Raw genomic sequence first — 26,608 nt, forward strand, 5'->3', positions numbered from 1 at the left:
AGGGATGGGTGTTCAAAGGAAAAGAGAAGGTCTGGTATCTAAAAAAACAACCTGGGCCAGGCGTGGTGGCTCACGCCTGTAATCCCAACACTTTGGGAGGCCGAGGCAGGTGGATCACCCGAGGTCAGGAGTTCGAGACCAGTCTGGCCAACATGGTGAAACCCCATCTCTACTAAAAATACAAAAGTTAGCCAGACGTGGTGACACACGCTTGTAATCCCAGCTACTCGGGAGGCTGAGGCAGGAGAACAGCTTGAACCCAGGAAGCAGAGGTTGCAGTGAACCAATATCATGCCACTGCACTCCAACCTGGGCAACAAGGGAGAAACTCTGTCTCCAAAAAAAAAGGTATGTGTACTCAACCTCCCATTCTTAGGATGAGACTAGAACCCGAGTTGTCCGCAGTTGGAGACATTAATCTGCAGCCTCATTGGCTTGTCCACAGGATACCATGCATAAATTATGGTTGTGTGCACTCACCTCGAACTGTTGGGCAAGTTTCCCAAACCTGTGGCCCAACCCAAGGGCATTCTTTAGGCCAGTCCTTCCCTTCAGGGTTTGGGGGGGGGCGGTGGATCTTAGGAATTAGAGGAGAGAAGGAAGTGTCTGGCCTTCTGCCCGAGGGAACATTGGGGCAGGCAGGAGCCAGGGGCAGGGATCCTGTCCCTGTTATGCAGCTGAGTACTCCCAGAGTCTATGAGGGCCAGCCTTCCAAAAGGAAATGAAAACACAAATGTCTTTGGCTAGAAGTGCACAATCAATTTTTTAATAAAGTCATTACAAATATGTACAAAGCGTCTCCAAGGTATGAAATTCCTCTTACAAAAGAGCACAACGATGTCAGAACCAACAACGTCAGAACCCAGAACGGAACGTCCCCAAGCTTATTGCCTCTCTGGCTAGGCCAGAGGCCTCACTAAGGTTCTCCAGATACCCTCCCAGCCGCCCCTGCCACGCGCACGGGCTCCTTGGCGCTTATAGTGCAAAAGACCTTCAGGAGAAGAAACTTGGGAGTTCAGGTTGGAGAAGAGGGTAGGAAGGAGGTAAGAAAAGCTTCCCGTGTCCTAGGAAATAAGTCATACAGGCCGTATTTGCAAATTCCATGCACCTTCCCCGGGGCCTTATAGAAACCAGGAACACGGGGTTAGGGCATGAGTATATAAAATCCACAATGAAACCAACCAGCCTGTCCTTGAGTGTCCCCAAAGGTGACACTTTTTCCAGTAGACCTAAGTCAGGCCCCCGGCTCCCAGCGGGGCCATGTGCTGGCACTCGCCCTGGAACTAGCAGTGCTGTGGGACGACCTCATGAAGGGACCCAGTGGAGCAGAGCAGTCAGCTCACGAGCGTGGGGGTCCCATGGACTCGAGTCCAAATCTTGGCTCAGGCACTTCGCTGGTGGTGTGGCCTTCAGCTAAGTTGCTTAACCTCTCTGAGCCTCAGCTTCCTCCACTGTAAAATGGGAATGCTAACAGTACTATCTGCTAAAGTGGGCATGAGGCATCGCGGAGGGGAAGACGGGTAAAGCACTTCGCCCAGTGCTTGGGAGTGGCGAGCACGCCATAAAAGGTAGCTTTGATTATTGTGTAAAGCAGCAAGGACCAGTCTGTTCATGCTGGAAATGAGTCGAGATTGCAGGCTTTTTAACTGCCTTTACCAGATAGCAGGGCTCTCAGTAAATACTATATAACAATCTGCCAGCAAAGCTTGGGGTCACAGTGGTGACCTGACAAATCTGTTAAACATCGTGAACCAGACTGGAAAGGAACATTTCACATCATCTGCTTCCAAGCAAGACTGCCCCTCCACCATCCACAAGTCAAGTCTCTTCTGAGATGGAATTCTACAACTGGCACATTGTAGATGCTCAATAAATATATGCTAAATGAATGAATGAGAATTTAAAAAATAAACTTTCAGCTTAAGCTTTAAAATGACACTTTGACATCAATTTCCTCCCCTCATGGAACTTCCAGTCAGCTCCATGGGACTAAGAAGAGTGTCTAGCTGGTCCCCCAAACCCTTAACCAACTTCTGACCTTCAGAAAAGAAATGGGTATTGACACAGAAGAGCAAAGTCTGTGTTCTGGTCAATGCAACTTGTAATATCAGGTGGACACTCAAAAAGTCCACAATGGTGAGCCACTGTCCCTAAAAGATACTTGTGTAGGAGGTGGGCGGGTGAGGACTCCTCTAATGCCCCAGGGAGGGAGAGTGATATTTTATCACTGTCAGAAACATAATAATAGGAGAACATGAGATCAGCTACATACATTGTGAAAACCAGTCACAGTTTCATTTTTCTGTGACAGTATTGGGTAAATCATCCTTTCCTCTCACCATCAAAACAGAAAAGAATCAAAATAAGAAGTGGAGGCTGAGCTCGGTGGCTCACGCCTGTAATCCCAGCACTTTCGGAGGCCAAGGCAGGTGGATCACTTGAGGCCAGGAGTTCAAAACCACTCTGGCCAACATGGTAAAACCCCGTCTCCACTAACAATACAAAAATTAGCCGAGGATGGTGGTGGGTGCCTGTAATCCCAGCTACTCAGGAGGCTGAGGCAGGAGAATCGCTTGAACCTGGGAGGTGGAGGTTGCAGTGAGCTGAGCTCGCACCGCTGCACTCCAGCCTGGGTGACAGAGTGAGACTCTGTCTCAAAATAAAAAAAAAGAAGAAGAAGTGGAAAAGAAGTCCCCAGTATCCAAATGAAGGCGGCTAAAAAAAAAAAAAAAAAAAAAAAAAAAAAAAAAAACGAACAAAAAAACAGGAACTGGGCTCTAAGAGATGCACAGGGCCAAAAAAAACCCCCCAAAAACAAAACAGGAACTGGGGTCTAGGAGATGCGCACGGCCTAGGACCATGGACAGCAGCCAGTGGGGCCAATGGGCTCCCCAGAGAAACTTCCTACTCAAGCTACACCAATAACAAAGAGAATAGGAAACGGACCCCCAAATTTGAAGAGATTGTATTTGTGGGGGATCAGGTGGGGGTGAGAAGCTTCCAGAAAGGACTGGATCTCATTCGGAGTGTTGAAGTCCCGGGGGCTCCAGTCCCAGAGGTTCCTGGCTCCCCACTCTCTGAGAGCAAGCAGCACCATCAGAAATGAAGAGGCAAAAGTCTCTTCATCTCATTATGCAGCAAGCTACCTAAACGATGATCTCAGAGGCCTCCCTCTGCTTGTACGGGGACACACACACACACACACACACACACACACACACACACACACACTGCTGTCTGCTGAAACCCGATATGAGGTCTTTTTTAAAATTTATTTCAAAGCCTCCCTCCCTTTCTCTCTCTCTCTCTTCACAGACGTTCTGCAGTGAAGCTAATCAAAATCAATGACTCCTTGGCAGCCAGAGAAAAGTGGGGGAGCGGTGGAGGAGAGGGAGGGATGTTGCCAGCACTTTGCACACTGTGGAAATATTTTTTAAAAAACAAGAACCACCCCACTATCTCATGCAATCCAAGTAATACAACAGGAGAGATGGTGGAGACAATATATACATATATATCATGCTTCAATTTCCTAATACAAATGTCCATCAAGAAGTCAAATCTCATATAAAAACAAGCATTAAAAACAACCCCTTGTCAAAAATCGGGGCAGTCGAGAAGTGCACTCCAATGAATGATGTGCAAGGAAAGGTCAGGATTCGATAAATACGTGGTCTCTAATAAAACAGGAGAATATCTACAAGGGACTTGGCTGAGAAGCTCTATCAGGAGGTCGTGGGTGCCCCAGTTCTCTCAGCAAAGTGGCTTCATTGAAATCAAAATCACCCAAAATGCCAACCCCAGCGTTTGGAGTTTGTATCCTCCAGGGGAAACATCAAAAGCCAGTAGGCAAGTCGGGATTGAAAAAGGGATCCTTTCACCTTTCATCTTCTCCTGTGTCTATAGGTGGTCAGCATGCCCCCACTACGATCTTGAAGGTACAGCCTTAAAGAAGCAGAGAACTGTGATTGGATACAGCTGTGTAGTAATGGACGCCCCTCCCCAGAAAATGGGGGGAGCTGGAAAGACCCTAGTCTGTGGCTAAGAAAATGATTAAATAGAAGCAGTGACTGTATTTCATATTATTCTAATGAATTTGCCTTCTCTAAGTTCGTAGCTTTGTGGGAATATTACCCACTGCTCTCTGCAGTCCCCAGCTAAGCGAGGGTCCCCTGCAAACATCAGCTAGGGGGAGGGCACGAGTAATGAGGAGAAACACGTTCTCCCAAAATAAGCATTCTTCTTCTTCTTTTTTTTTTTTTTGGTTTGCTGAGTTCAAAGCTGCGGGGTGGGGGAGTCTTCCCTGGCATTCAGCAGCCCTGGGGTTGCATTTCTCTTTAAAGGGCTATTTAGGAAAACACAAGGAACGGATTTTAAAAAGAAGACAGAAAGAAATCCAGCTCCCAGCTTGCAGCAGCACTGAGAGGTTGTACATTCTAAAGGACCTGGTCATTTACAGCAAAGCCTATGGAGGGATAATTCCCATTTCAGCCGCATCCACCTTAACAAATGTGGATCCCACTGCTGGCTTCTTAGAACTGTACAGCAAAGCCTGTGGGGGGATAATTCCCATTTCAGCCGCATCCACCATAAACGTGGATCCCACTGCTGGCGTCTTAGAACTGGAGCGGTGTCTGCTAACCAGCCTGCTGGACCCTCTGTCTATAGGTACCGGGTGGTGACCTGCAAATCCAGCCTTGGAGAATGACCGTCCGAATCTGCAGTCTGACACCTCGCCATCTCACCACCTCGGCTTTGAAAATGGCAGTGTGTGGTATCCTGCACAGAGGAAGAATACCTGCTTATGTTGGATTTTTCGAAAATGAAAGCAAAAAATAATCACTGCTCCCTGAAGAGTCTTTGCAGCCAAGTCTCCGTCCAGCACACATCTTTTTTTAGCCCTTCTAGAAACTTCTGAAAATAGTAGCTTATCCTTGGGGGGAAAAAAATCAGACCTCTGTCAATCAGTGAGATGCTGGTGCATTTCATTTAAATGGCCCACTCCCTCCCCCAACATCCCCCGGTTATAAATCATCTTTGACCAGAATGTAGCCATTTCTTGGCTCTTTAATCCATAAAACCTAAACCCTGAAATCCCCTTGGGGAGTGGAGGAGGCTGTGGGCTGAACTCCGAGGACACTTTTGTGGGGGTGGGGGAGATAGCAACCAAGTCATGCATGAGGTCAGCTTTCGGCCTCATAACCAGCAAGCCTCTCAATGCCCTCCTCCCTCCTAGACCCCAAGGTTTGCTCCAAACCACCTCTGGATATTTGTCCCCACGTAGAAAAAGAGAAGAGACTCTCAAGTGGCACTTTTGCAACTTGTCCCTTAAAAAAAAAAAAAGAATCTGAAACAGCAAAATAGAAATCTCTCTTGTCCCCTGGCCTTCCAAGTCTGTCAACAGAACACCACAGCAGCACCAGCAGGAACGCACTTAGCACCAGCAAAATTTTAAGTGAAGCACCAGAGACTCAAAAATCCCATTTCTCTTGACGTGACAGTGGGATCTAGCGATCGACCTAGGTAAGTATAGAGGGAGAGGCTAGGACGAGTCAAGAAATGGAGGCATCCCAGACTGCCCCTACACAATTGGCCCCAAGTCCTATTTTTTTTCTATCATGCCTTTTGCACTGTTACCTCTTATTCCACCAGCATCTATCCCCAGGCAGTTGGCCGATGCTGGGGCTAATTCCCACCAGTCTTTGCAAATAGTTTCTAAGTACACAGCAGGCATCTCTCTTCTGGCGCCCCAGACATTACAGAATATCAAAGTTCACATCGCAAGGTGCAGAAAAGGAAGGCAACCACGTCCTCAACAAGGCATGCACTGATACGTAATATTCATATATTTTTTTATATATATAGAGCTGTATGTAAATAGCATTGGGGTGTCTGTTTCTGCAGCTGGATTTCCAAAGGGCTTCCCCAGTCCCATTCTGTGTTTCTACGATCGCTCCAGGCGCTGTCTTTACTCTCCACTTCCTTCTCAAAGTGCCAACCGCGGCCTTTCAAGCTCTGGGCTCCCCCTCTGGAAAACGGGAACCAGCTTTCTCCAAGGACACAGGGTTTTCACCAACCTGCAGAAATAAAGATTGGTATTCTGGTCAGTGCAGACAGCTGCTGGGGGTGACGTCAGTGCAGTGGGCCTCTGCACGCTCAGCCCCGGATGTCGGGAGGGGGAGGAGGGAGGGGAGAGCTACTGAATGCAAAGCTCTGGTTTTGGAGGAAGGATGCCTCAAAAGCTAGCCTTGGCACTCTTCCCCTTACCAGAATCTCTGTCTATGTAGCAGCCTTCCCCAAATAGACACTTGTGCGTGCACACACACTCCCCTCTCTGCTTTTAGACCTAGGTATTTACATAGGCATCTTCAGAGATGTTTTTAAAAAGAAGAATCTAGAGACACATGAACTTTTTGCTTCTCCAAATTCAGAACAGGACCTTCCTCGATTCATTTCATAGACCCAGATTCAAGAGAGAGTTGTAGGGCAGTCTCTGTTCTCTTTTGTTTGTTTGTTCGTTCATTCATCCATTCACTTATTCCCAAGTATGCCAAGTGCCATACTAGGGGCTACAGGTTCAATGACGTAATTCTTGCCCTTGAGGGGCTCAGAATCAACAGGGAGATGGGAAGAAGTGGATAATGACAGTCCCATGTAAAGAGCATATGCAGTCTGGGGAAACGTGGTCTATGGGAGCCCAGGGGAGGCAGCTCATAAGGGAGACAAAGCAGACTCCTCAGAGAGAGTGGCAGGCCCCTGCTGACTATTGAAGAGTGCCAGGAAACTAACCAGGATAAGAAAATGAGGCATCCTAGGCAGGGCAGAAAAAACAGCCCATACCCAGGAGCATCCACCACAGAATGCACAAAATGTGTGCACAAATGCTCATGGCAGAATTATCCATGATAGCAAAATACGGAAACAACCCAAATGTCCATCAACTGATGAATAAACAAAATATGGTCTCTCCATACAATGGACTATTAGCCATCAAAAAGGAATGAAGTATTGATACGTGAAGATGGATGAAACTTGAAGGCATCATGCTAAGTCAAAGAAGCCAGACACAAAAGGACACATATTGTGTGATTCCATTTATATGAAATGTCCACAACAGGCAGATCTTCTGAGACAGAAAGGAGAATGGTGGTTGCCTAGGGCCGGGGCGGATAGGAGGAATTGGGGAGTGACGCTCATGGGCATGGGGTTTCTTTCAGGGAAACGAAAATATTCCAAAGTTGACTGTGAAGATGGCTGCAAAATTCTATGTATACTCCTCATCATTTACTTGTACACCTTAAAAAGGTAGGGTTTTTTGTTTGTTTGTTTGTTTGTTTTTGAGACAAGGTCTCGTTCTGTTGCCCAGGCTGGAGTGCAGTGGTACGATCTCAGCTCACTGCAACCTCTGCCTCCTGGGTTCAAGCAACCTCTGCCTCCTGCCTCAGCCTCCCAAGTAGCTGGGACTACAGGTGCACGCCATCATGCCCGGCTAAATTTTTGTATTTTTACTAGAGACTGAGTTTTGCCATGTTGGCCAGACTGGTCTTGAACTCCTGACTTCAAGTGATCCACCCACCTCAGCCTCCCAAAGTGCTGTGATTACAGGCATGAGCCACCGTGCCCAGACTTAAAAGGACAGATTTGGTGGCTATAAGTTAGCGGGGGAGATAAGAACGTATCACCCATTATTCTAAAGCAGGTGGCATAAGAACGAGCATGTGGGTAATACACACCTAGTGATATAGGAGAGAAAGTGGAAGGGAGATCACTTTATGGCTTCTGGGTTTGAAAAAGTCTGAGATGTTGACTTGTATGAACTGTAGCAGCTGGTACCCTTGACTTCTGGCTTCCTTCTGGGTTTGGCCAACAGGAGGCACTAATGGGAAAGTAAGATCAGGTGTTTGTTCCCCAGCTCCCCTCCCACTGGTCAGAGGTTGGCCACAGCCGCTGTCTGGACTCTGGTACAGTGACACCCTCCTGGAGACTCCAGGTCCCATTCCTTACCCTGGCACCTTCAGGCCAGGGTGGGAATAGCTCCCCTCTATGGCCAAGCCTGGGTACTGCATTCACTCTCGCTGGTTTCCCAAACCCTGCCCACGCCTTTGCTGTTGAAGCTGTCCTAAATTCTCCTCTGATTACTGAGTTTGGAAACACTTTCTGCCTCTTACTCGGGCCCTAATGGATACATCTGACTGCATGAAAGATATGAGTCATAAACACATGGACCCCATAGTCTATGTCAGCTGACAGTCACAAGGATCCAAATCAGTGACTTCAAACCTTTTGCTTTTTTTTTTTTTTTAAAGAAACTGGGTCTCGCTCTGCCACCCAGGCAGGAGTGCAGTGTCGCCATCATAGCTTACTGCACCCTCGACCTCCTGAGCTCAAGCGATCCTCCCACCTCAGCCTCTAGCCGGGACTATCGGCATGCACCACCACATCTGGCTAATTTATTATTTTTATTTTTTCTTTTAGAGACAGGGTCTTTCTATGTTGCCTAGGCTGGTCTCAAACTCCTGGCCTCAAGCAATCCTCCCGCATTGGCCTCCCAAAGTGCTAGGATTACAGGTGTGCGCCACCACACCAGGCCAATTCCCCTTCTATCTCATGAGGGCACAAACACAGAAGGAACTCTGCATTGTTATGTAGCCACCATATATTTTCACAGAATATGGAATTAGTCATCAATCAACTCAACTGATAAATACATTCTAAATTTAGTTTATGAAACCAGCTTTTGTAACCCCTAAACATCTCTGTTGGTGTCTAGCCATAAACCTACAGAATGAAAGTCAGTGTAACCCTGCAGCATTAGCCTAAAATAATTATGCTGCCTGAAGCACAGGTGGGATGGAAGGAGAGACAGGAACGCTTATTAAGTACCTATTATGCTATTGAGTGTGTGGACATCGTAAGCATGGTTATCTGCACCAGATAAGGCCAGGTGCCTGCTTTAAATTTGCCTCCAGGCTTACTGGAAGGATATGCCATGCCAGAGGCCAGTACTGTAAATGACCAATATCTGGAGGTGAACCAATAGCCTAGAAGTCAGAATGGGGTTACAATCACCAGAGAAGCTTCAGAGCGGACCCAGGATTTGATCAGGGCCTAGAACACACACACATACTTTTTCCATATTTGGAAAAAAGAAGCATGGCTTAGGTGGGGGAAGGGGCCAAACAAGACCAAGGACAGTGATAAGCATGGCACAAACAGGGAAGCATGATGAGCAGGGAACTGTATCAGAAAGTTGTAGGAATTGAGGCCAGGTGCTATGGCTCATGCCTGTAATCCCAGCACTTCAGGAGGCTGAGGAGAGAGGATTGCATAAGCCCAGGAGTTTGAGGCTGCTATGGGCTATATTTTATATATATAGGGTTTCTTTCTTTCTTTCTTTCTTTTTTCCAAGCAGCAGTAGTAATCGTGCAATTTAAAACTATTTTTAAAACATCAAGTCCATCAACCCCTGTGAGCCACTGCCCCACCCTTGGGATGTGTTCCCTTAAACTTGGCTCATAAAGAATTTTCTCAGATGCTAACTCACAGCCAAAACTCGTGGCTGAAGTGATTCATGAAATACCTTTGAAAAAATGTCCCTGTTTCCATTTTTCATCCACCATGTGAGGGGGAGGCGGGCAGAGAGGGAGAACTTGAACCCGCAAGGTCCTGCCTCCGTGGGCTGCAGTGATGTTGTGCCGCTTTGGGTACGGAAGGTGAAAGCTGAAAACCGTAAACCCCACTGCAGCATTAGGTGGGGCAAGAGGCTTATTCCCTTTTTCTGATGTCAGCAAAGAATTAGGACCCTTGGATTCCCTCCTAAGAGGCCCCAATTTTTAATTTAAAAAAAACCTTGGCCAGGTGTGGTGGCTCTTGCCTGTAATTCCAGCACTTTGGGAGGCCAAGGAGGCCAGAAGTTCGAGACCAGCCTGGGCAACATGGCAAAACCTCATCTCTACTAAACATACAAAAATTAGCCAGGTGTGGTGGTGCACACCTGTAATCTCAGCTACTCAGGAGGCTGAGGCACGAAGAATCTCTAGAACCCGGGAAGTGGAGGTTGCAGTGAGCTGAGATCATGCCTCTGCACTCCATCCTGGGCAACAGAGCCAGACCCTGTATCAATAAGTAAATAAATAAATAAAATTTTAAAAATACCTTTTTTGCCCTTGCTATTTGCACAAGTGATAAGTTACAAATTCAAACAGCAAAGAAGAATATAAAAATAAAAGGAAAGCCCCTTCAACCCAACCCTTAAGCCCCACTCCCTTTCCCAGAGGCAGCCAGTATTACCAGCTGGTTGTGTAGCCTCCCAGAGTATTTTCTGGACATTTATAGACGCCATGTCTCTTTTTTGTTCTTTTCCTACCATTATGTTCCCAGAGCCCAGCACAATGCCCAGCGTATACTAGGCGCTCAATTCATTATCTACTGAGGGAGAGTAAATAAGTGACAAACGAATAAAGATGACAGGCTGGGTGTGGTGGCTCACGCCTGTAATCCCAGCAATTTGGGTGGCCGAGGCAGGTGGATCACTTGAGGTCAGGAGTTTGAGACCAGCCTGGCCAACATGGTAAAACCCCATCTCTACTAAAAATACAAAAATTAGCCAGGTGCGGTGGCGCACACCTGTAATCCCAGCTAGTCAGGAGGCTGAGACAGGAGAATCACTTAAACCCGGGAGGCAGAGGTTGCAGTGAACTGAGGTGGTACCATTGCACTCCAGCCTGGGAGAGAGAGCAAGACTCCATCTCAAAAAAAAAAAAAAAAAAAAGCAGTTTCTCACATCTTCCATCTTTGGTTTCAGCAGGTAGGTTGATTTTGACCAAGGAGTTTCAATGGTACCAATCATCCTAGTCCCTAAGACTTGAAGGAAGGACTGGGCATGGTGGCATGTGTCCCTAATCCCTGCTACTCAGGTGGCTGAGGCAGGAGGATTGCTTGAGCCCAGGAGTTTGAGACCAACCTGGACAATATAGCAAGACCCTGTCTCAAAAAAAAAAAAAAAAAAAAAAAGACTTGGAGGAGAAGCTCTCCATGCAGAATCCTCTTGAAAAGAAGATTGCTCCGGTCCGTGTTATCCCTTAAATCTCCATCTGTATAGTTCATGTCGGCCAGGTAGGAAGCTGGGTGCACAGGAGACTGTGGAAAGGAAGCTGAAAAGACGGCTAGGTTGTGATATGTGAGGAAGGAAGGGGCCATTTGGCAGCCTCTGGAAGAAGTATTTGCTCTCCTTGGCCCAGCTCTCTTCTATCAGTGAACAGTTGTCAATGCTATCAGCTACTAGATAGTGATTACTTAAAGTCTATGAAGAGAGACCTGAGCTCCTACCCACTAGGAACTTACGGCAGGTGGGCCTTGGAAGCCCAACTCGCTTGACTTTCAGAAGGGTAAGCAGTGAGAGTTGGGTAGTAGCTCAGCTCAGCACAGAATCAATGCCAAAACAAACAAACAAAAAATACAGACTCTTCTTAAGGCAAACTGTGGCCTGTAAGACAATGTTGCCCATGTCCCATGTCCCACATGTTATACTATGCACATTCTTTGACCTAACAATTTCACTTTCAGGAACTTCACTTTTTGTTTGCAAAGTTGTCCAACTATGAATGTCCCCTGCCGGGCACAGTGGCTCACACCTGTAATCGCAGCACTTTGGGAGGCCAAAATGGGAGGATCACTTGAGTCCAGGAGTTCCAGACCAGCCTGGGCCACATAATGAGACTCTATCTGCACATATACAAAAAAAACTTTTTTTTTTTTTTGAGATGGAGTTTCGCAATTATTGCCCAGGCTGGAGTGCAATAGCGCAATCTTGGTTCACTGCAACCTCCGCCACCCTGGTTCAAGCTATTCTCCGGCCTCAGCCTCCCAAGTAGCTGGGATTACAGGCATGCACCACCACGCCCCGCTATTTTTTTGTATTTTTAGTAGAGATGGGGTTTCACTATGTTGGCCAGGCTGGTCTCGAACTCCTGACCTCGGTTGATCCACCTGCCTTGGCCTCCCAAAGTGCTGGGATTACAGGCCTGAGCCACTGCGCCCGGCCACAAAAAATTTTTAATTAGCCAATTGTGGTGGTGCATGTCTATAGTCCCAGCTACTCAGGAGGCTGAGGTAGGAAGATCACATAAGCTCAGGAGTTTAAGTTATAGTGGGCTATGATCATGCCACTGCACATCAGCCTGGGTGACACAGAAAGACCCTGTTTCTAAAACAACAGAAAAAGTTCCTAACAACCTTGTTTACCCTACCAGAAAACAGGAAACAATGCAAATGTTCCCAAGGAAGTGACCATATAAGGAAATCCTGGTTCATCCAAGCAACAGAACATCATGCAGCCATTAAAAAGGATGAGGAAAACCTTTGCGTGTTGACATGGGAAGATCTCAACCACCTATTTTTAGTGAGGAAAAAGCAGGTTACAAAACAGCATGAACAGTATGAGCTCATGTATTTAAAATAGGATGTGTCTGTGGGTGTCTATGCATCAAGGGAAGAGCATAGGGGGCTCCCTGAAATCAGAGGTCATGAACTGAAATGCACTGGACCCAGTAAAGGTACCCAGGAGGGGCTGGGGACACTGTAGTGTTTTTGTGCTTTCTAAAGGGGTTTCTGACATTCATCTCCAGCCTGTTTCTGCCACATGGGAATACATGTGTTAGAATACATTGTTAGATCTTTTCATTTTTCAAGAAAAATTGGAAATACAGGCTTCTACCTGAAAATGACTGATTTTTTTTTTTTTATGGGATCTCACTTTGTTGCCCAGGCTGGTCTCGAACTGCTGGGCTCAAGTGATCCTCCTGCCCCAGCTTCCTGAGTAATGGGCACTACAGGCACATGCCACCACGCCTGGCTAAAATGCCTGACTTTTAAGTGTTGGGAGAAAACCACGCAGGTCAAACAGAACTCAACTGCAAGCCAAATTCAGGTAGAAGACCACCCATTTTCACCCTGCCTGAGATACTCAGACACTCCTACTATCCCCTGGCATTTAAGCTCGCCTCATCTGAACCCTCAGCAGCTATCTCTGGGCCCCAGGTTCTCCATCTGTACAATGACGGAGATGGGTTAGATGTCTCTAATGTCCTGTCTGGCTCTGGCTATGTTTCCAGAACACAGACCCTTTTGGCTCACAGATCTTTTGAGAATTGGATCCAAACTATGTTTTCTGTCCCAAGTAGGGGAAAGTAGAAGAGGAGGATGAAATCAGCCATGTTATTAGCTTGATTACTGAGTGTTCATGAATTTCCTGAGGCCTCCCCTACATTCATTCATTCATACATTCATTCATTCACCAGTTAGTGAATGTCACCATGGCCAGGTGCTGGGCAAAATAGGCATGGCGGTTTGCATCTTTCTGGGACCTGAAGGCCAGTGTTGCCCGGGCTGGAAAGCCCTGATCTAGTGGTTCTCCCAGCCCTGTCAGAGTGGCCTAAGTAGGCCCTTGGTGAGTCCCAGATTGGGGAAGGCAGGATTAAAGCAGATAGCATGTGCCTTAAGCAAAAGGCTTACCATAAAGATGGGCCATACCATAAAGATGGGCCCATGGACTAAACTTCTTCTTTTTTTTTTTTTTTTAAAGACAGGGTTTTTAAAAACAGCCTGTTGTCCAGGCTGGAGTGCAGTGGCACAATCATAGCTCACTGCAGACTTGACCTCCTGGGCTCAAGCGATCCTCCCACCTCAGCCTCCCAAGTAGCTGGAACTACAGGTGTGTGCTACAATGCCTGGCTAATTTTTGTACATATTTTTTTTTAAATAGAGGCGAGATTTCACCATGTTGGCCAGGCTGGTCTTGAACTCCTGATCTCAAGTGCTCTACCCACCTCGGTCCCCCAAAGTGCTGGGATTACAGGTATGAGCCACCACACCCAGCCTATGGACTCAATTTTACACCAAATAAGAACAACACATATCATAGGCTGTCACTCACCATGTTCTGAACACCAGTACATCCTTGTACTGCACTGGAGTAGATTATAGCATGCTAGGAGCTCACTACGGAGATAAAACAGAATTTGTTCTCCAAGCCACTCACATGTAGAGGGGGCTGAATCTGCGCCAGCTGCTTTATACATAGTGCTCCTCCAGCGCAGACGCTATTATTCTTCCCATTTTACAGATGAGGAAACCAAGGCTCAGAAGGTAATGGGATCGGCCTAAAGTCACACAACTGACAAATGGGAGATGGAGAAAGTGATGCGAAAGTCGGCCTGACTCCAAAATTCATGTCCCTTTCCATGAAGCTTCCCTGCCTCAGCATAAAGTATTGGTGAGGAAGATACACAGTTACCAGAGTTAAATTTTCTGAATCAAGCCTTAGGCTTTTTGGTCTGCCAACAGTCTCAAATATTCTAAGTCTGAGCTATCTTTGAAAAATGGACCTTGGCCAGGCGTGGTGGCTCACACCTGTAATCTCAGCACTCTGGGAGGCCAAGGCAGGCATATCTGGATCACTTGAGGTCAGGAGTTAGAGCACCAAACTGGCCAACATGGTAAACCCCTTCTCTACTAAAGATACAAAAATTAGCTGGGTGTGGTGGTGGGCACCTTGTAATCCCAGCTACTAGGGAGGCTAAGGCAGAAGAATCACTTGAACCCGGGAGGCAGGTTGCAGTGAGCCAAGATTGTGCCGCTGCACTCCAGCCTGGGCAACAGAGTGAGACTCCATCTAAAAAACACACACACACACACAAAACAGAAAATGGTACCTCTTCTTGAATCCATTCCAGTAACTCAGACACATCCCCACTCCTGGAAGACCTCCCTCTCCACCCAGGCAAGCCACTTTGTCTTAGTTTCTCCAGCATCAGTGTGTTAGCATTTTACAGGATTTATTGAGTACCATGTGCTAGCTCCAAGAATATTAGATAAACATGATTCCTGCCCCCAGGATGATAGGTACAGCCAGGCAGACAGAGAAGCTTTCCAGATTAGTGACATTACTGAGACTTGGAACTTTTCCCTGAAGTGGGGAGAGGCATGCTAGGTGTCATCCACACTCCCACACTGGCTAGAGGTGTGGTCCATGAAGACCAGTCCACAGCAAGGCAACAGAGATTCAGCTGAGGCCAGTCACAGCCAGCTCAAAAGCCAACAGACACCTGACATATAAAGGCCAGTGACATGGGCTGGGCACAGTGGCTCACACTTGGAATCTCAGCACTTTGGAAGGCCAAGGCAGAAAGACTGCTTGAGCCCAGGAGTTCCAGACCAGACTGGGCAACATAGCGAGACCCCATCTCTAAAAAAAAGTAAAAAATTAGTGGCACACACCAGTAGTCTCAGCTACTGGAGAGGCAAAGGTGGGAGAATCACTTGAGCCCAGGTCGAGGCTGCAGTGAGCCCTGATTGTGCCACTGCACCGCAGCCTGGGCAACAGAGAGACCCTGTCTCAAATAAATAAATAAAGGCCAATGACATGAATGTGATATGGGAGCCAACGGCAGTGTTTCCAGATCTTGACATGATTGTATGCTCTAGACAGCCTTTATAATACAAGAATGCTAACTATGTTTTTTGTTTGTTTGTATTTGAGACAGAGTCTCACTCTGTCACTCAAGCTGGAGTGCAATGTCATGATCTCGGCTCACTGCAACCTCTGCCTCCTGGGTTCAAGCGATTCTCTTGCCTCAGCCTCCCAGGTAGCTGGAATTACAGGCACGCGCCACCACGCCCAGCTAATTTTTGTTTTTGTTTTGTTTTGTTTTAGTAGAAGCGAGGTTTCACCATGTTGGCCAGGCTGGTCTTAAACTCCTGACCTCAGGAGCTCTACCCAACTTGGCCCCCTAAAGTGCTGGGATTACAGGTGTGAGCCACCACACCCATCTCAAAGAATGCTAAATATGTTTTGATATCAAAGTTACACTTGAGAGCATTAAAAACATTTTTTTTAAGATGGAGTTTCTCTCTGTCACCCAGGCTGAAGTTCAGTGGCATAATCTCGGCTCACTGCAACCTCCACCTCCCAGATTCAAGCGATTCTCTTGCCTCAGCCTCCCGAGTAGCTGGGACTATAGGCATGTGCCACCACACCAGGCTAATTTGTTTCTATTTTTAGTAGAGATGGGTTTCACCATGTTGGTCAGGCTGGTCTTGAACTCCTGACCTCAAATGATCCACCCACCTCGGCCTCCCAAAGTGCTGGGATTATAGGTGTGAGCCACCGTGCCCAGCCAAAAAAAAAAAGTATTATTATTTTTTTTTTTTTGAGACAGGGTCTTGCTCTGTCGCCCAGGTTGGAGTACGGTGGCGTGATCACAGCTCACTGCAGCCTCAACCTCCCTGGGCTCAAGCAATCCTCCCATCTCAGCCTCCTGAGTAGCAGGACTACAGATGCAAGCCACCATGCTTGGCTAATTTTTCTTTTTTCTTTTTTTAGTAAAGATTGGGTCTCACTTTGTTGCCCAGGCTAGTATTGAACTCCTGGCTTCAAGCAATCCTCTCACCTGTGAGCATTAAAAAAATTTGTTTTAATTAGTTCTTTTTTTTTTTTTTCTTTGAGATAGGGGTCTCACTCTGTTGTCTGCCCAGGTTGGAGTACAGTGGTATAATTGTAGCTCACTGCAACTTCGAACTCCTGGGCTCAAGTGACTTCACAATGATGGATGGGGAATGTAAATGATGGACTAACCAAATAAAGCAATACTAACCAACTTCGAAGCATGGTGGCTCACGCCTGTAATCCCAGCACTTTGGGAGGCCAAGGCAGGCGGATCACAAGGTCAGGAGTTCGAGAGCAGGATGGCCAATGTAGTGAAACTCTGTCTCTACTAAAAATACAAAAATTAAGCCAGGTGTGGTGGCAGGCACCTGTAATCCCAGCTACTCGGGAGGCTGAGGCAGGAGAATCTCTTGAACCTGGGAGGTGGAGGTTGCAGAGAGATTGCACCATTGCACTCCAGCCCAGGCGACAGTGTGAGACTTCGTCTCAAAACAAACAAAAAAAAACCAAACATACAGAAAGAAGTGTCTCATAGAAAAATATTAAACTGTTGAACAAATGCCTGTGATATATGGAAAAGGTCAGGTTACAGATAATATATTTATAGTGATTCCAAGTCTTAAAGTACCTATCCAGCCAGGAATGGTGGTGCACACCTATAATCCCAACACTTTGGAAAACCAAGGCAGGAGGTCTTGAGCTCAGGAGTTCAAGACCAGCCTGGGCAACATAGCAAAACCCTGTCTCTACAAAAAATACAAAAATTAGCCAGGAGTGGTGGCGTGCACCTGTAGTCTCAGCTACTCAGAAGGCTGAGGTGGGAGAGTCACTTGACCCCAGGAGGTTAAGGCTGCAGTGAGCTACGATCCTGCTACTGCACTCCAGCCTGGGTGACAGAGTAAGACCCCGTCTCAAAAAAACAAAGAGAAAGAGAGACAGAGACAGAAACAGAGAGAGACAGGAAGAAGGAAGGAAGGGAGGGAGGAAGGGAGGGAGGGAGGGAAAGAAAGAGAGAAAAAGAGAAAGAAAGGAAGAAAGAAAGAAGGAAAGAGAAATGGCAGAAAGAAGGAAAGAAAGAAAATCACATCACTAAAGGGTCAAATCTAATGCAATGGAAAGGTAGAAAGGCTTAGAATCTATCTGGTCTTTACATGGGAAAGGACTGCAATCTTCTGCTACTCAGACCTTCTGCTCAAAGCTGAACCTCCTTTCTCCAGAGGCAAGACTACAATTTTCTTTTTCACTTTTTTGTTTTGTTTTGTTTTGTTTTGTTTTGAGACAGAGTCTCATTATGTCACCCAGGACAGAGTGCAGTGGCACAATCATAGCTCACTGCAGCCACAAAGTCCTGGCTCAAGCAGTTATCCTGCCTTAGCCTCCCCAGTAGCTGGGATTACAGGCACATGCCACCACGCCTGACTACAATTTTCTTTTATTCAGCATTTTCCAAATAGTTGCCAATGAACTTGTCATATTTTTTGTCATCAAGAAAAAGTTATTTATTTTTCTGAGACAAGGTCTCATTCTCTTGCCCAGCCTGTAGTACAGTGGTACGATTATAGCTCACTATAGCCTCAGTCTCCTGGGCTCAAGCAATCCTCCTACCTCAGCCTCCCAAGTAGTTGGTAACACAGGTGCAGACCACCATACCTCACTAATTTCTTATTTTTTATAGAGATGGGGTCTCACTATATTGCCCAGGTTAGTCTCAAGTTCCTGGGCTCAAGCAATCTTCCCACCTCAGCCTCCCCAAGTGCTGGGATTACAGGCATGAGCCACCACATCCAGCTACTTTTTAAAAAAGTAATATTATATCAAGTTTCCCAGAGCAATTAAATTCCACCCTGCCCAGGTCTCTGGCCCATGGAGCAAAGGTTCAGTGTGGGAAAGCTCTGTGGAAAGCAGCCATCTTGGATAAGCCAGTTGCCTCCCCACAGGAAAAGGAAGGAGCTTTCTCCTTGCCTGGCCAACCAGCAGTCATAAAAGATGCAACTTATTGATGTGGGCTAAATCAGAAATCCCCCACCCAACAGCAGGGGCACCAGTTTAGGGCAGGAAAGGAGAGGGGAGCCAGTGCTGAGTTGAATGGTGAGAGTTCTAAGGGTGATGGAAACCCAATCGATGTCCACAATGTTCCCCTGGCACTGAGGGGAGTGGGCATGAGTGAGTTGGTTCAGGGATCAGGACCTCTCAGAACTTGGCAGGAGGTGAACTGGTTTATTTCTACTAAGAGGTGAGGGCAGGGGCAAAGCCTGGGTCTCCTGTCTCTGAAAGAGTCTGGGGTCACCTGAGGGCTGTGGTTGGGACTCATTCATCTCTGCATCCCTGCATCTGGGCACCCAGCCCTGGCACCAAGCTACACTGCTTGTTTTTCTTTCCTGAAACGTACTATGCAGTCTTACCTCCGGGCCACTGGACTTAGCTCTCTCTCTTCCCAAAACACCTTTCTCGCATGTCTTCATATAGCTGGCTCCTTTCTGTCATTCAAGTCCGCTATTCCCCTGGTTCCTCTTCAAAGTGGCCTGCCTTCCCTCATCACCACAGGTGAGGAGTCCCTGGGGCACTCTCTATTGTGTTACCTTTGTGTATTACCTTCAAAGCCCTGAGGAGTTTCTAAAATTATCTCTGTGTTAGATTGCATAATCCAAAGGTAGCCACTAAAATATCTCCCATTCCACATGCTATTCTAGAACCTCACCACTCCCCCATGAGGTGGAGTCTAATTCCGCCCCACCTTGAATCTGCATCAGCTTGTGACTTGCTTCTGACCCAAGTGACTTTTGAAGCTGGGACAGAAAAAGCAAAGCAGCTTCCACCTAGTTCCCTGGGGTACTTGCTTTTGGAGCTCTCAGTCACTGTGTCAGAATCCGGCTGCCATGCTGTGAGGAAGCCCAAGCCACATGAAGAGGCTGAGTATAGCTGCTCCAATTGACAGCCCCAGCTGACTCCCAGTATTAACAGCCAGACATGTAAATAAGGTTGCCTCCCCACCCATGACTCCAGTCCCCAGCCATCCTGGAGCAGAGACAAGTCACCCCCACTATGCCCTGACCAAATTCCTAACCCACAGAATGTGTGAGCATGGTCAAATATGTCAGCCTTCCATATAGGTGAGTTCCACATCCATGGATTCAACCAACCTCAGATCAAAACTATTGGAAAAAAAAAATTAAAAAATAACACAACAAGTATAAAAAACACACATAAAAACAATACAGTATAATTAGTTACATAGCACTTACATTGTATTGGGTATTATAAGTAATCTAAAGATGATTTAAAGCCTACAGTGTGTGGGTTATATGCAAACACTACACCATTTTATATCAAGGACTTGGCATCCTTGGATTTTGGGATCCAAAGTGGGATCCTGGAACCACTCCCGCCCAGAGACAGAGGGATGGCTCTAGTTGTTTGAAGCAAAACTTAGTAGTTTTGGAGTAATTTGTTACACAGAAGTAGTAACAAGAACAATATTTACTTATTGTCTGTCTCTTCCCACTAAAATGTGGGCTCCATGAAAGCAGGGAACTCTTATGTCTTGGTCCTTCCTGTATCCACAGTGCCCTATACACAGAAGGTACTCAATAATTAGCAGTTGTATAAGTGGAAGAACCTGAATTTGGGAAACAATAGTGACTATGTTGCATAGTTTCTTTTTTTATTTTTTATTTTTTTGTGACAGAGTCTCACTCATTCTGTCGCCCAGGCTAGAGTACAGTGGCGCGATCTCGGCTCACTGCAACCTCCGCCTCCTAGGTTCATGCAATTCTCCTGCCTCAGCCTCCTGAGTAGCTGGGACTACAGGCACACACCATCATGCCTGACTAATTTTTGTATTTTTAGTGGAGATGGGGTTTCACCACATTGGCCAGGCAGGTCTCGAACTCCTGACCTCAAGTGATCCACCCGCCTCAGCCTCTCAAAATGCTGGGATTACAGGTGTGAGCCAGCATACCCGGCTGATGTTGCATAGTTTCTGATTCATTTAACACAGCACATAGTTATTGTACACCTACTATGTGACAAGCAAGTTGCCAGGGACTAGGGACACTGTGGGTTAGCTTTCTATTCCCGTGAAATCCTATCACAGGGACACTAGTGAGGACTACCAAAGAAACGGAAGCCCCCTCCCCACCTCTCGTTATCTGCCTGTCTAAAAGGCTGACTTTTCAAAAACTCTAGAGTTATGATTGCCAAATCCAGCCAGCCCACATCTGGGGGTATATTTAATTATCCCCGGGTGTGGCTCTTTTCCATCCACAGCTCAGTCACTTGTACTCTGGCCTCTCACTATGCGAGCGGATGACTCCAGACAGAGACCATGTGGCAGGAAGGCTGCCTGGTTCTGCACATCTGGCCCCTTCCCGGGGGGTTCCTCCCCAACAGCTGTCCTCCTCGGGCTCCCTCGCCAAGCAGAAGGCCAAGCTTTCAAGCTCTAAAAGTAATTCTGGCAGGGGTGCTGCGAGCTGGGAGGGAGGCCTGCGGGATGCGCCTCCAGGTTTAACCACTTAATCCCCAAAGTACCTGCCAAGAACCAGTTAGCATGTCTGGCTGGTGGGCCAGGCTGTCATTAATTCATTAAAGCAGGCTCCCGCTGGCCCATTATCTTCCTTGCCACTGACCACGTCGCCTTATGGGCCTGTGGAGTCCCCCTCTCTCCCCTTCCCCTGCTCCCAAGGCAGGATTCTACCCAGCCCTGGCCCCGAGTCCCAGGCAGATTCCTCGGCTCCATTCTCTCTCCCTCCCTGCCCCCTCCCCAGGCACGCTTCTCCCTCCCTCCCTCCCACGCCTCCGCCAGCCAGCACTCACCATAAAGCGTCTTTTGTTCCCTTTCTCCTGTATCTTTGAGTATTGACTGGTTAAATCATACCCATCCTCCTCCAGGCCTCCCCAGCCTCAGAGGAGCCTCCCCTGGGGCTCTGGAAGAAAGGGAATTTCACTTGTGCAGGAATTCACTGTGCACCAACCCGGTCTGCTTACTGCCCCTATCTCCTCTTCCCCTGCAAGTCATGGGGTGGGGGGCGCTGTGTGCCCTCAAAGACAGAAGCTCCAGTTCCACTGGGGACCACTTAGGTGGATGCTCTCTGCCTCGGCTTCCCCTTTGAATTAAAAGGAATGACACTGACCATTTCATGACATCCTCTGTTGAGTGAAGTTAAGAGACAGACATTGCACTGGACTTTTTTGAGACAAGAGTCTCACTCTGTCGCCTAGGCTGGAGTGCAATGGTGCGATCTCAGCTTACTGCAACCTCTGCCTCTGGGACTCAAGTGAGCCTCCCACCTCAGCCTCCTGAGTAGCTGAGACTACAGGTGCACACCACCATGCCCAGCTAATTTTTTTTTTTTTTTTTTTTTTTTTTGGTACAGACAAGGTTTCACCATGTTGCCCAGGCTGTTCTTGAACTCCCGGGCTCAAGTGATCCCCCCACCTTGGCCTCCCAAAGAGCTGGGATTACAGGACTGAACCACTGGCCCAGCCTGCACTGGACACTTTAAATGAATGTTCTCTTATCATTCTCCCAATAACCCTGGAAGGATACAGCTCCAGTTTACAGATAAAGGTGCAGAGGTAATGGTTCTTTCTCAAGGTCACGCTGTCAGCAAATGGCTGGACACTTAAGAGTCTCTTAACCATTATTCTCTCCTGACCCTTCTGGCACTGACTTCCCAGGAGGGCAGGTAGGAGTGGTGTGGAATGGCCAGCAATAATAATGGTAAAACGTTGACTACCTTGGGAAAGAATGATGGTAAATGCACAATAATAATCATGATGGCTCACATGTATATCCACTGTTCTAGAGCTTTCCACGTATGAATTCATTTAACCCCCTTAATAACGTGCCTATGCACTAAGTCTGGCTGGTGGGCCCCCATTTTTTGCCCCCATTTTACATATGGGAAAACTTAGTCTTGGGTTTTTGTTTCTGTTTGTTATTTTTTTAAAGGATGACTTCTGAGAAAAGTATTGCTGGTTCGCAGTAGAGACTCAAAACAAGTATGCTGGATATATGTATGTGTATATACACATATATGTTTTAAATTATTATTGAGATGGAGTTTCACTCTGTCGCCCAGGCTGGAGTGCAGTGGTGTGATCTCAGCTCTTCTTGGCTGACTTCTTGGCTGACTGTAACCTCCGCCTCCCAGGTTCAAGCGATTCTCCTGCCTCAGCCTCCCGAGTAGCTGGGATTACAGGCGCGTGCCACCATGCCAGGCTAATTTTTGTATTTTTAGTAGAGATGGGGTTTCACCATGTTGGCCATGCTGGTCTCAAACTCCTGACCTCAGGTGATCCACCTGCCTTGGCCTCCCAAAGTGCTGGAATTACAGGCGTGAGCCAACCTGCCTGGCCTGTATGTTGAAAATATTGATTCTGCATATAGCGGAGCACACCCTTAAAACCTACGGGAATTGAAAGTGGTAGTTCCCACCCTATATGGCTGGCACAGGCCTCCCTCAAACACCTAAGGTACAGCTGTGAACATTCCCCTTTTTCTTTTAGGGTAGGGAAGGTGGAGAGCACCCCATATCCAGCATAGAACGCAACAGACTGTCTTCCTCCGGTGATTTTTCTTTCCCCTTTACTTAACTTACCAGAGCTGGGAAAAAATGAGTTTCCCCAAATTAAATCAAAAGCACAAGAAAGGCCGGAGCGGCTGGTATTCTGAGGTCAGATGTAGGCTGCAGGGAGAGAACTTGATCAGTGCCAGTGCAGGGAGCCCGAGCACTGAGAACCCGGCCTGGGAGCGCAGGAAGGCGGGTGGTGAGCAATTCTACGGGTGTCCCGAGGGTATGAGGGGCGGTGCTGCTGGGAAGCCGAGCGGGGCATCCTGAGGTCAGGGCGCCAGAGGCTGCAGAACCCTGGAGGGTGTGGCTGCAGGGGACGCCCGGGCGGGACAAGGCAGGTAGGAGAAGAACCCAGAGGTGTGGGAAGAGGGTGTCTCCGAGTCAGGGCGCAGCACGGAAGTAACTCTGGGGTAGAAGGCGAGGGCGGGGCGGGGGAAATAAACTCCACAGAGACAATAACCTGCTGCTGCCCCCCTACACCGACTCAAAACAGCGAAACTCCTGGCCGCCGCCCTCCCCTGCAGCGCAGGCCCCAGTTACCCAACTCCTCCCCTGCGCTCCGGCGCAGAGCGGCGCACTCTGCCCGCCCCGCCCGCAGCCTCCCCGTCCAGGCCCCGGGAGCATTCCCACCCCGACACTCACACACCGGCAAACAGGAACACACAGTCAGGCTCCGGCCCGGAGTCCTCGGCCTCCCGGGAGGGGCACCCGACATCCCGCACGCCTGGTCCCGGGAGGGGAGAGCGTTTCCAATCTCCTGGACGACAGAACCAGAGAAAGCCGTGTCCCAGCCCTCTCTCCACAGTTCTATTTGATTTTACTACCTTCCTCTCTTTCTTTCTCATTCACTTTTCAATTGTCTTGCAACTCGTTTTCCAGGCAGTTTCTCTTTTTCTCTATCCTCCCCAAACTTCTTGTCCCTCCCCATCTCGTCGCTTGTTTTTTCTCTTCCTCTTCACCCACTTTTTTTCTGCCTCTTCCCAAATTCCACGCTTTGGGCTTCGCGTCTGTCGCTCAACTTCCTTTTCCTGCACCCCGCGATCCATCCAAAATGTTCTTCCTGTCCCTGGGATTGGGCAGCCTCAGCCTGGCCCCTTTCAGTCGCGGGAGCCCCTGGCCTCTCCAACAGGAGAGAGAGAAGGTAGGGAGAAGTGGATGGGACCCCCGGCGCCCGGGAGCCAGGCAGAGAGCGCCCCGAAGCGCGCATTTCTCTTCGCCAGCACCCGGGCTGCGCGGGCCCACGCGACATCTGTCGCCTGCGGTCCCGGCTCACACCCCGCGCACCCCCGCAGCTCCCTGGGCGCTGCCACCCCCCACGCTCCGGCTGCCGCCTTTCCCCGCGGGCGCAGACGCTCGGGCCTCGCCTTCAGGCGCCGCTCCAACTTCCCAGGGTGTCTGCGGCGCGCGGCGGGGCTCGGGGGCGGGGACCTAAGGGCGGCTGGCTATGTCACCTTCGAGCTTCACCTTCCGGCCCTAGACCCATCTATGGTGGGCTCAGCCTGATTCTCTCTCCCTCATTCTCTGCAGCGCTCCTCGCTACTCCAGGATCCAGAGTAGTAAGACGATGCTTACGCTGTGTGCTTCCTCAAAGCGCCTAGCACAGTGCCAGGCGCACAGCTAGGGCACAATGATTCCCCCACCCCAAGAGCCTAGTACTTTCCTCCCACTGATACCAACCACACTAGGTGCTCAGTACCCACTTCCTGTCCTAAGTTCTCAACACATGACCTCCCTAAACAGTGCCCAGCACCCCGAAGGAGCTCAATAAATGTTCCTTCCTTAAGGCTTCCCATTGGAGTTTCCCTGAAAGCCCCCTATTCCAGCCCACTCCGAGGGCGTCTCCTTCCCATAGCAGCTACAACCGTCTGGGGAGAAGCAAGCCAAACTCCTTAAACAGGACACCTCACTCGAGAAGGAGCGAAGTTGGCAGGGCAGAGGAAAATTGCAAATCCGCGGAGCTTGGGAAGAAAGATTGGGCCAGCCAGAAACCTGGAGGGGGAGGAAGTCTCGAGATGCGCTTGGGGTGCCACATAATGAGGATCAGAGATTGGAGAAGTGACACTTAGGGACAAGAGGTTGGGAGCAAAGGTGATGGAGACGGGGGCGACTCAGGAACGGCAAGAGGCTTGGAAGGGGACCGGGGACCTTTCTTGGAAGTGCGACAGATTTTAAGTATTTGGCGTGGCTTACAACTACATTCCCATAGCAGGCACACTTTTTACTTGCATTGTGTGTTTATTTGTGGGGCTGGTGGGGATTATGGAGGCTGAAGTCCTCCGCAAGCCACTGAGCTATAAGTGAGTAGCAAGACGCGCTTAAGGACTCGCAGAGATGGGGGCAGAAACGGTGGACCTTACACTTGGAAGGGAAGACTGGGGACTGGGTAGAAGAGGAGAGGTGGAGATGCTTGCAAGAGAAGAGAACGGAGGAAGAAGGAAAGGGAAAAGAGAAAGCCAAACTTGCCACTCTCCCGCTCCCGGGCCAGCCCAGCGTCTCCAGTGCCCAGCTGCCGCGCCCTGGCTCTCGCTCGCTCGCTCGCGTACCTGTTGCTCGCTCCGGCTGGGTCTCGGCTCCGGCCCCACCAAGAAGCCCCGCGTTCCTACAAGTTCCGCCTGCCGAGCAGCCAGGCCGCCAGCGCCGCCACCTGCGCGGCCGCGCACAGCCAAGGCCAGTAGGTGGGGAGCGCGCCGGGCGCCGGCGCCCTCCGGCTCCGCGCGCGGCGCCGCCACATGGTGCGCTGGTGCAGCTCGTCGCCTAGCGCCTTGAGCCGGGCGGCGGTGAGCTGCGCGGCGGACGAGCGCAGCCCCAGGCGACCCGCGCTGCAGGCGCACACGGCCGGGGGGCCGCGGCCGCGGTGCAGGGGGCACGGGCACATGACCGCTGGCCTCGCTCCCGCCCCGCGCTCGGGCCGCCCCTCGCCTCCTCTCCCTCCGGCCTCTGCGCCCGCTGCCGCAGCGCTCCAGCCGCCGGGGGCCTCCCCTGGACACCAAGTTTCTCCTTGTGTTGTGCGTTTGTTGTGCTGACGGCGCTATTATTAATTAAAGTGTCACATGGTGGAGGGGGGCGGGGAGGGGGGTTACATCATCCGGCCCCCGGGGGTTGGGGGGGGGCTGCAGGCAGAAGAAACCGAGAGGTAACTTTTAACCCTAGCGGCGCCGGCAGCTAGGGAGCGCGAGGTTTTTGGGAGACGGGGAGCGCGGCGCGGGGCGACGCGAGAAGGCGCCCCGCAGCGGAGGTCCTGGGCTTTGGGGGTCTCGGGGGACCCCCGCGGAGGCGCGGAGCGCGAGGGAAGGTTGTTCTCCTTCCCCTTTTCCTGAATTCAGCTCGAGTTCCGATTTGGCGAGGGAAAAAGGCTTGTTTGCCGTTTTGGATGAAGCTGATGCTGAATTCGGCTGCATTATTCAAAAATATTCCGAGGCTGTTGTTTTGTTTGGGGGAGGTGGGTGGATTCAAAATCTTACGGAAGGGCCAGATTACACCCAACTTGCCTCGTTTCAGGTCTGACTTGGCACCTGTAGGCTTTCAGCCTGACCCTAACGTGCCCCCAGCGCCTGGCTAGAAACCTGACCCTAAAGTGCCCCGAGCGCCCGGT

At 49.2% G+C, this 26,608-nt stretch overlaps 1 protein-coding gene across 5 annotated transcripts; it reads right to left on the reverse strand.

The window, feature by feature from the left end:
- Window positions 1–744: 744 nt before the first annotated feature.
- HRK (harakiri, BCL2 interacting protein) lies at window positions 745–26,027 on the reverse strand. 5 transcript variants are annotated; one of them, XM_063593703.1, is made up of 4 exons: window positions 25,560–26,027; window positions 23,663–23,773; window positions 23,044–23,130; window positions 745–6,077 (listed from the first exon to the last, which is right to left on the reverse strand). In XM_063593703.1, exon 1 carries the CDS (start codon window positions 25,889–25,891, stop codon window positions 25,616–25,618), a length of 276 nt encoding a protein of 91 aa, XP_063449773.1. In that variant the 5' UTR covers window positions 25,892–26,027; the 3' UTR covers window positions 745–6,077; window positions 23,044–23,130; window positions 23,663–23,773; window positions 25,560–25,615. The 5 variants fall into 5 exon arrangements, with proteins under 5 accessions (XP_063449773.1, XP_054952203.1, XP_034790494.1 ...); XM_055096228.2 differs by having other exon boundaries at window positions 23,659–23,773; XM_034934603.3 differs by lacking the exon at window positions 23,044–23,130.
- Between the last annotated feature and the right edge of the window lie 581 nt (window positions 26,028–26,608).

Source organism: Pan paniscus, chromosome 10 (genome assembly GCF_029289425.2).
Source record: "Pan paniscus chromosome 10, NHGRI_mPanPan1-v2.0_pri, whole genome shotgun sequence".
In the NCBI taxonomy this organism is placed as follows: domain Eukaryota; kingdom Metazoa; phylum Chordata; class Mammalia; order Primates; family Hominidae; genus Pan; species Pan paniscus.

Excerpts from the sequence above, each read along its gene's own strand:
- HRK (XM_034934600.3), bottom strand. The coding sequence starts at position 25,891 with ATGTGCCCGTGCCCCCTGCACCGCGGCCGCGGCCCCCCGGCCGTGTGC.